Source organism: Oryza sativa, chromosome 12, assembly GCF_034140825.1.
Source record: "Oryza sativa Japonica Group chromosome 12, ASM3414082v1".
NCBI classification, from domain to species: domain Eukaryota; kingdom Viridiplantae; phylum Streptophyta; class Magnoliopsida; order Poales; family Poaceae; genus Oryza; species Oryza sativa.
In genome coordinates, this window is record NC_089046.1 from 20,580,962 (window position 1) to 20,589,835 (window position 8,874).

Genomic DNA, 8,874 nt, shown 5'->3' on the forward strand with positions numbered 1-8,874 from the left:
GTGTTAAGTAAAACTTATATTAACTCATCCAGATGTAAAATAAAAATGTGCTAAACCTGGTGTGAGACGAAACAAGGTACTCCCTCCGTTTCAGGTTACAAGACTTTCTAGCATTGCCCACATTCATATAGATGTTAATGAATCTAGACATATATATGAATGTGGACAATGCTAGAAAGTCTTATAATATGAAACGGAGGTAGTATATGTTTTAGCCCGATCCAATATGCAATTTACTTTTATAAAGACCAACTAATTCCCTTTTTTTTAGTAAAATTGAAAAATAACAGAATTACTCCCTTTATTACTATTTTAGGGGAAATTTGTAAAAACCATCTCATAAGTCAATTGAAGTTTAAAATTCCACCCCATAAGTCATTTTATTGCAAATGCTCACCCTACCTTGTTTTGTTGCAAAATCCATCCCAGAGTGCACGTCCCTAATTGAATCAGCACGTTATCGCTGATGTAGAGCAACCACGAGATAAGCTAGCCGAGTCAATATTATCCAAGTGCTTACATTAGATTTATTCTTAATGTTTGGTCGAACTTTCTTGTGCATATAGCGAAACTTGGTGTGATAACATTTAAGTTGTCATGAGTAATTCTATTGGTCGAATCTCCAAAAACATGTCAAGGCTATACACTTAGCAATATTATTTTTGATAAATACCATATTGACGGCACACAATCTATAAAACACATGTTGATTAGATCAAGCATGTGCACACTAGGGTGGTTTTTGCAACAAAACTAGATAGGGGTGGGCATTTCCAACGAAATGACATATAAGGTGGAATCTCAAATTTTAAGTGACTTGTGGGGTGGTTTTTGCAATTTTCCCTTATTTTTTAGTGAAAAAAGAGGGGGAGAAAGAAATGCTGAACTAATTCCGGCCCAGAAGTGGCCCAAAATAACATATCCAGCCCAGGTCCAGCCCAATACTCTCCTTTGGTGCACACGAAGAACACCACACCACAGCGCGAAAGCTAGGGTTTGCTCGAGGCGCGGCGCGAGGGGAAGCTAGGTTTTAGCGTCGTCGCGTCCGTGGAGAGATAGAAGATGGCGGCGCGGGGCGACTGATCGCGCGCCTCTCTCCCTCTCTCTCTCTCCCCTCTTCAGGTTCCATCATCCATCGTCGTCACCGCCGCTCCGCTCTTCTCATCGATCTGCGCCGCCTCGAGGTAGGTAGCCCCCCACAAGCCTCTGATCGTTTCAAACCTTAGTGATTCTTTTTCTTGATTTTAGATGAAATTTCGGGGTGGTTTTGATAGGTTGTTTGTTCCCTCTTTGCATCATGCCGTTTCTGTTGGTTGAGCGATGATCGACGGAGGGTACCCGTACCCTAGGTGAACTTGTTGTTATTTCTGAATTTTTCTTTTCTCTGTTGCCGATGTCGAAAACTTGGGTCTCGAACTACTCAAATTGTAGAAATGCTAGAGGAAGACTTGTTAATGTAATTCGAAAAAAAAGAAAAGAAGAAGAAGAAGAAGTGTTCCCAACCCCTCTCCCTGGTATTCCACGCGCACGCTTTTCAAACTACTAAACAATGTGTTTTTTGCAAAAAGTTTATATACGAAAGTTGTTTAAAAAAATCAAATTGATCCATTTTTTTTTTAAAAAATAGTTAATACTTAATTAATCATGTGCTAATGAACTACTCCGTTTTCTGTGCGGGGAGATGGATTCCCAACCCCACATTACGAACACACCCTTAGTGACTTAGTGTACCTTGCACATGAGTTAGTGGACTGTGGACCTCAATGGTATACTCCCTCCATCCCATAAAAAATCAAACTAGTTTGTTTTTTAGGGACAGAAGGAGTATGTTTCTGTATTTGTATCTGTTTTGCACAGGGGTTAGTGGGCTTGTATTTCTAAAGCTGTCTTCAGCGTCGAGGGTTGGAAACCATTCCTCCACGGCACACAAACGGAGCGGAGGATTAGTGTAATATTAATTAAGTATTAGCTAATAAAATGAAAAAAAAGATTAATATGTTTTTTTTAAAAAATCTAAATTACTATTTAGCGGTTCGGGAAGCATGTCATAGAAGACGAGGGAGTAGGAGATGGGAAAAGGGAGTATAGAACACACCCTAATTCTTTAATATAGCTTGCTCAGCAATTGCATGTACTTATTGTTTCAAAAAAAAAGAGATGCATCTACTTGGGGTGCTAATTCGGTTATTCCTTTCTTAATTGCTACTTCCTAGTTGTCTGCCTTTCTTCTTATGCATTGTTGATTGAGTTGATTGGCTGTGAGTGGTGTTAACCTAGCTGGACTCGGTTCAACTAACAATGTTGTAAACCGAGCCTTGAATATATCGTGGACCATGTTGGAGCAGAAAATTTTGGTTCTTGGTAATGCAACTTGCAGAGGAGTCAGTAGACCTCGGTTGTTTTGTGCTGAGAGTGATTTTGGTGTGAATAGTTGGGTACTGTGGTAAATGCTTCCAAATTGAGACGCCAGTATACTAGCTTGTAGTCTAGTTTTATGCTGTTTCTTATAGGTTAACTGTTGTTTAATTTGCTCAAAGAACTGTAGAAAAATAAATACATTGCCAACCTTAGCTCGTCATGTTTGGAGAGGAACACTTGGAGACTTGGCTGTTCAACAGAAAAGGGTTTAGAAGTTCATTATATATATATATATATGCTTCTTAATGATTTTCACTACTGCTATTTGGTAACCTTCGTATAAATCGTTCTGATCATATTAATTTCACCCCAGCACTCAGATGCCTGTGGAACTTGGGGATTACCAATCTTGTCCACCCGTATTTCACAATGGAGGATCTTCCGGGTGCAGCACTTGCAGAGATCATGAAGAGGATTACAAGGACAAGTGATCTAAGTTCTCTTTCTCTTGTGTCGAAGCGGCTCTACACCATTGATGCGGAGCACAGGAGTACTATCCGTGTTGGTCGTGGCCTTTGGCCTGCTAAAGAAGCCTTGTTAACACTCTGTTCCCGATTTTCCAATCTGCGGAAAGTTGAGATCAATTACCATGATTCGACACGTGGCGATGGGAATCAGATCGACAACCAAGGCCTTCTTACGCTTTCAACTTGCTGTCCATTGCTGACTGATCTCATTTTAAGCTTCTGCTATTACATCGATGACTCTGGTCTAGCTTACCTAACTGATTGCAAGAAGTTAGTTTCCCTCAGGCTGAACTCTGCAAAAAATATAACATCAAGTGGGCTTCTCGTTGTGGCTATTGGTTGCAAGAATCTATCTGGTCTTCACCTCATCAATTGCAATAAAATCAGTGGTAACCCTGAATGGCTGAAGTACCTTGGCAGTGATGGATCATTGGAAGAACTTGTTGTAAAGAATTGTGGAGGAATCAGCCAGTACGACCTCCTATTGTTTGGTCCAGGATGGATGAAGCTCGAGAGGTTTGTGTTTGAGGTCAGTAATCTTTACAACATATTGAGACTTCGAGATCCCTCATTCGTGGCGAACTACCAGCGTAGCTATGATTTCTGCTGCGAGAGTTTGAAGGATTTGCGTTTGAGAGGGATTGCAACCGTGGAAGAAATAGGACTTCGTTCTCTTCTGGGAAAATGCAAATCATTACAGATACTTTGCCTTCATTTTGTTCTTGGTCTAACTGACAGTGACATGATCACACTCTCCCAGAACTGCAGCAACCTCAAAAGCATCTCTCTTCAGCTTGAGCCTGTTGTCGGTGTAGGACCTCAAGGTAGAGTTTTCAGGATGCCATTGACTGATGTAAGCCTCAAGGCTCTAGCCCTCGGGTGCCGTATGCTTCAGATTGTTGAGCTCGCAGTGTATTCCCGTCACACTTCTTATCCAGAAATTGGCTTCAGTCAAGAGGGCCTTGCGACGCTCTTCCAGTCTTGCCCAATTCGTGAACTTGTTCTGTGTGGTGCCAATATCTTCGATGATGAGGTGATGAAGGCCCTCTCATCTGCACAATTCCTGGAGACTCTCAAGCTTATGGATTGCAAACGGATAACTGATGCCGGGATGCGCTTGCTTGCCAATAGTTCATCTTTGGTTAACCTCACATTGCAGGATTGTCGCGGTTTTACCGATGATGGAGTCAGTGAGGTCGTACGTGCACGGAATTTGGATTCTCTGATTGTTCAAGGCTGTCGCGTTTCTTGGAAAGCTGTGAAGGGGGCTGCCAAATCTGTTCGCTATGATCGTAATTGCCCGGTCTATGGCCGTCTAAGTAGATCGAGCATGATATCCACTCTGGATTAGGTGCCCCTCAAGATTTTCAGTTGGGCTCTTTTAGATCCCCTGTTGAATTGGTTGAGTACTTGAGTTGTTGCCAGGTTCACATCATTGATTGTTGTCGGTTTCATTTTTCATATACCTGAATCTGCTTTGATTTGTTACTGTTGATGCTGATCTGTTGTAGCTTATTATGGTGAGCCTTGAATTTTCGTGAGCCATCTGTTCTGTGAAAAATCATGGTATTGGTCACTAGTATGGTACACTGCAGCTACTGATATATTTCTTGGTACTTTCATCTTTGTTTACCTTTCCAAATCCATCTATACAACTAGTTCTTTTGTTAGTGAGGTTACCCTGTTTGAATTCTGATTGTTTTTTAGAGTGTTCTAATTTGCATTTCCTCTCACAAAAATAGCATGAATACTTAGCTTTTCGTAGAATTATCAATCTGAACCACCTTTTTTTTCTGGAAAAAAATCTCTACTCTGTTCAACATTGTGGGCATATAAGCATATCGCATAGGAAATTATATCTTAACTATTTTAAAACTACTTTAAAAGCACAATCGTCTTCCTTCCTCTCTTTAAAAGAACCTTCCTCCCTACAAAAAAACCGCTTCCTCACCTTCCCAAATAAACCGGTCCAGAAAAAAACCCCAAAACCCAAATCACTGTGAAAAAACCAGCATATAAAGAAATTTAATCATATTTCTCTCTTCCAATCTCGTTATGATTCACGGGCATATATATGTAACTAACATCGAGAAAACTTCATTTTATGTGATTCCATCTATATATATATGCCTAAGCTTAAGTATTAGTAGGATTGCGGCTGCTGTGACTATTTTCACATATTTTAGCAGTTTTTGAAACTGCTCTCAGATTTAGAACTTATCCACGCCTTTTTGTTCAATTGGTTAAAGCATTTACCATGTTGAACTGCGGTCATACACACTGTTTGAAGACTATGAAAACCTTGTATGGTTAACCGGATAAGTTTGAGCGACTAAATATTATTTTTCTACAAACGAAGTGTCTTTTTTTTAATAATGCATAGATATTCAGCCTCTATATCCGCAAGGGGACATACACAGTCAAATAACATGACTGAAAATTTGACGAACTTGTGGATATCGAAGCATTGGCTACAAATTGTCATGTCTATGCTTGCTGACTACTACTCTCCGTTTCATATTATAAGACGTTTTGGTATATGTATTTCTTGTAATCTCTATTATATATGCAGTAATAAATAAAATTCGTCATCTTAAACATAATAAATACTCCCTCCATCTACTTTTGATAGTTATATTTCCAAATCTGAAAAATCTATTTTTGATAGGCATATTTCAATCCAACAACCTATCATCTTAATGTCTTTCTCGAATTTAATGCGTGATTCTCTATTCCTCCACACAAGATTGGCTACATGGACATCGAGAAATATAAATATTAATGAATCGCTTGTTCACGAGGAATGACTAGTAGCATGTTTAAATGGATGATAAGTAGAATCACTTATCGTTGGTCTGTGTGTCAAGATGAAATATGACTATCAAAAGTAGATAGAGGGAGTAATAAGTTGCTGTTCTTATGAATCGATTTGCTCCATCCCATCCCAAGAACCCAAATAGGGAGTAGTACTTGCTGAGGAAATTCACCATCCTTTGCTGCTCGATGCAAAAGCATTGGATCTTCTCTCAGCCTGTGAACGAGTACATCATCTCAGTCTATGAAGATCAACATGTCAATCATACACGCAAGTATATGAAGATCAACATGTCAACCATACACGCAAGTATATGACAAGAAGAAAGCAAGAAACCTGGCCAGCTGCATCGATTAGGGTCAAAATTACCAACTAGTGTTCACTGCATGAGTATGTAAACCTATTTGCACCTTTCAACACTGGGCTAGTATATATATCATGAGAAAAAGTGTTGCCGCTTTTTTTTTTTTTGACACGCCGCCAAACACAATTCCACGAATCACCTAAAACTTTGCGGTAGTACGGAGTCGTCAACTATCTTGACCTCGAGAAACCCTTTGATTAAGATGGATTTAGAGATCAAAAATGGGCTAGAGGAACCGATTTAGATAAATAGGGATAAACACTCATCTCGTGGACGGAACGGAATGTTTTCGGGACAAACCTACAAAGAGGATTCGCACTTTCGCAGCGAGGGCAGACGGCTTGCAACGCAAACCGACGAAGATGGATGGAACCTGGTAGATACGATATTGAAAGAATGATTTAATTGGCTATGGTGTTGGTTGTAGATTGTGTCTCAATTGAACTGGTCATAGCTCTTATAAAGAGACTGGTCTTGCCTTCTTCAGGACCTTCTCTACGTTCAATTAGGTGTAGAAACCAATTAGGACTCGAAAAATCTCAGCTCAAGCAAGAAAACCAGAGAACCGATAAAACTGGACTTGGAGTCGGACTCCGCCGATTTGACCGGCCACATGCTCAGCCTCACGTAGCAAACCGGGTCCTATCCAAATTTGGCCATATTTTCCCATTTTCGCTTCAGATGCTAAATTTGGGTGTTAACAAGAAAATACTCTGGTCGAACAAGTTCGATACAAATAATGAATTTTACCTGGCATTGAAATGGGACAAGTAGCTTTCTCCCCAGCCTCCAACAGCATAGAGTCAGTTGCCTTTCTGATTGCAGAACTGGTTCTGAATGTTCATCCAGCAGCAACTAATCCTTTTATCCCAAACCCTGTTCCATAGGTGAAACAGATACCCCGAGAGCCATACCTAATGGACAAAACAATGTGAAAATTATAGATTAAATCTATGATTTTTTTTTTTTGGGGGGGGGGGGGTCATGTACTCTGAGTACTCTCAATGAAGCCAGCAGCTTAGATTATACATTTGTCTACTTCAATTCTTCAACATAGCACATCTACTTGTACATCTGTACATATATTCAACATACCTGCCAATATTATTAACGTACAAAAAGAGAGATTTATTTATATGACCTTCAACATAGCAAAGCATTCACAAGAATGGGCAACATTTGGACGGGTTACTGCATCTAACGGATAGTCAAGAACAATATCATGAAAGATCTCAGCAGGATTGAAAAGCTGATCAATAGTTCAGAAATGTGTCAATATTGCTGAAACATATATGGTTACTACCAAGAGAAATTTTGTAGTACTTAAGGATCACTCTGTTATATTTTGTAGTACTCTGTTCCTAACTTTTAATTTGATGTTATCTTCAAATTGCCACATGCAAGGATTGAAGAATGTTCTTGAGAATTTAAGAGTACAAAGTTTTGTCAACTCTGTGTATAATGAATTTGAATATACAATTTTTCTCAATAATTTTTGGTGATATTTATTAATCGGTGTGCACGGTCAACTCAAGTCGGTCGTTATAGATCCATGCATTTGGTTCTCGAACTTGGTCATCTTAACAATCTAAACACGTTAAGAGAAGGAAAGCATGTGTGATGTGATGGTGTAATCCTAGGTATTACGCACACATGACTGCGCTTTCAATACAAATTAGTAGGGCAGTGATATGTTATTGGTCTCCGTCTTTTATGCATACATTAGAGATCCACTCGTGGTTACGTGAGTGTAGTGTTCGTGCGTGCTGGTGTGTTTTCCCTGTAATCTGAAAAAAAATACACTAGGAGCATAAAATATGGTGGGCTAGTGTCAAGCTTTATGCAGTGGTATATTTTTTCTTTTTCCTGGTTATGACCTTCACGGGATGTAATTTTGTTTTTTTTTTCTTGCTATATCAATAGAACTTCGCACCTCGCACCGTCTCGTGCGAGTAGTTAAAAAAATGCTTTATGTAGTTGTGGCTCATGATTAGCCATTAAGATCCAGACATATCTCCCTTTGCTTAGCATAAGGGCACCCGCAATGGTTATCTATAGACTCTCTATAAGAGATCCATGTCAGCATATTTTCCTACTTGGAAGAGATTAAATGAAGAGAGAGAGAGCAAAGCTATCTACTAACCTGGAGACAGTCTATAGAGAAAAACGAGGCAATATATTAGAGAGCTATAGATACCCATGTAGACAAACCATTAAAGTGGTTTACTATTAATATAGTCTATTGCTGAGATGTACATGTTTTATAGATAGCACATTACTTTACCATTGCGGGTGCTCTAAGGAGGTCTAGATCTATAGATTTGGTTGAACTTAGGCTGTTTTTGAGAAAGGGGAGATTGAGAAGATACGCAAAACGAGGTAGGCTATTAGTGCATGATTAATTGAGTATTAATTATTTCAAATTTCAAAAATAGACTAATATGATTTTTTAAAACAACTTTCTTATAGAATTTTTTTTGCAAAAAACGCATCGTTTAGTTGTTTGGAAAGCGTGCGCGGGGAAAACGATGTGCATTCTATCTCCAATCTCCCGGAACGAACGCTGCCTTAGGCTGCGTTCGTTTGGAGAATAAAGGGAGTGAGTTTGTTTCGTATTCCGCGCGCACGCTTCCTGAACTACTAAACCTTTCGTTTTTTGCAAAAATTTTCTATAGGAAAGTTACTTTAAAAAATCATATTAATCCATTTTTGAAGTTTAAAATAGTTAATACTCAATTAATCACACGCTAAGGGCTCACCTCGTTTTACGTATCTTCCCAATCTTCTCTATCTCATTCTCCTCAAACATA

The 8,874-nt window shown here is 39.2% G+C and overlaps 1 protein-coding gene across 2 annotated transcripts; it reads left to right on the forward strand.

The window, feature by feature from the left end:
- The first annotated feature begins 973 nt into the window (after positions 1-973).
- On the forward strand, positions 974-4,461 carry LOC4352351 (F-box/LRR-repeat protein 14). Of its 2 annotated transcripts, none has more exons than XM_066306299.1 (2): positions 974-1,184; positions 2,732-4,461. In XM_066306299.1, exon 2 carries the CDS (start codon positions 2,788-2,790, stop codon positions 4,234-4,236), a length of 1,449 nt encoding a protein of 482 aa, XP_066162396.1. In that variant the 5' UTR covers positions 974-1,184; positions 2,732-2,787; the 3' UTR covers positions 4,237-4,461. The 2 variants fall into 2 exon arrangements, with proteins under 2 accessions (XP_066162396.1, XP_015619269.1); XM_015763783.2 differs by having other exon boundaries at positions 1,003-1,184; positions 2,739-4,461.
- The last annotated feature ends 4,413 nt before the right edge of the window (positions 4,462-8,874 follow it).

What these genes read in the sequence shown, in the direction of transcription:
- LOC4352351 (XM_066306299.1), top strand. Translation starts at nt 2,788, where the DNA reads ATGGAGGATCTTCCGGGTGCAGCACTTGCAGAGATCATGAAGAGGATT.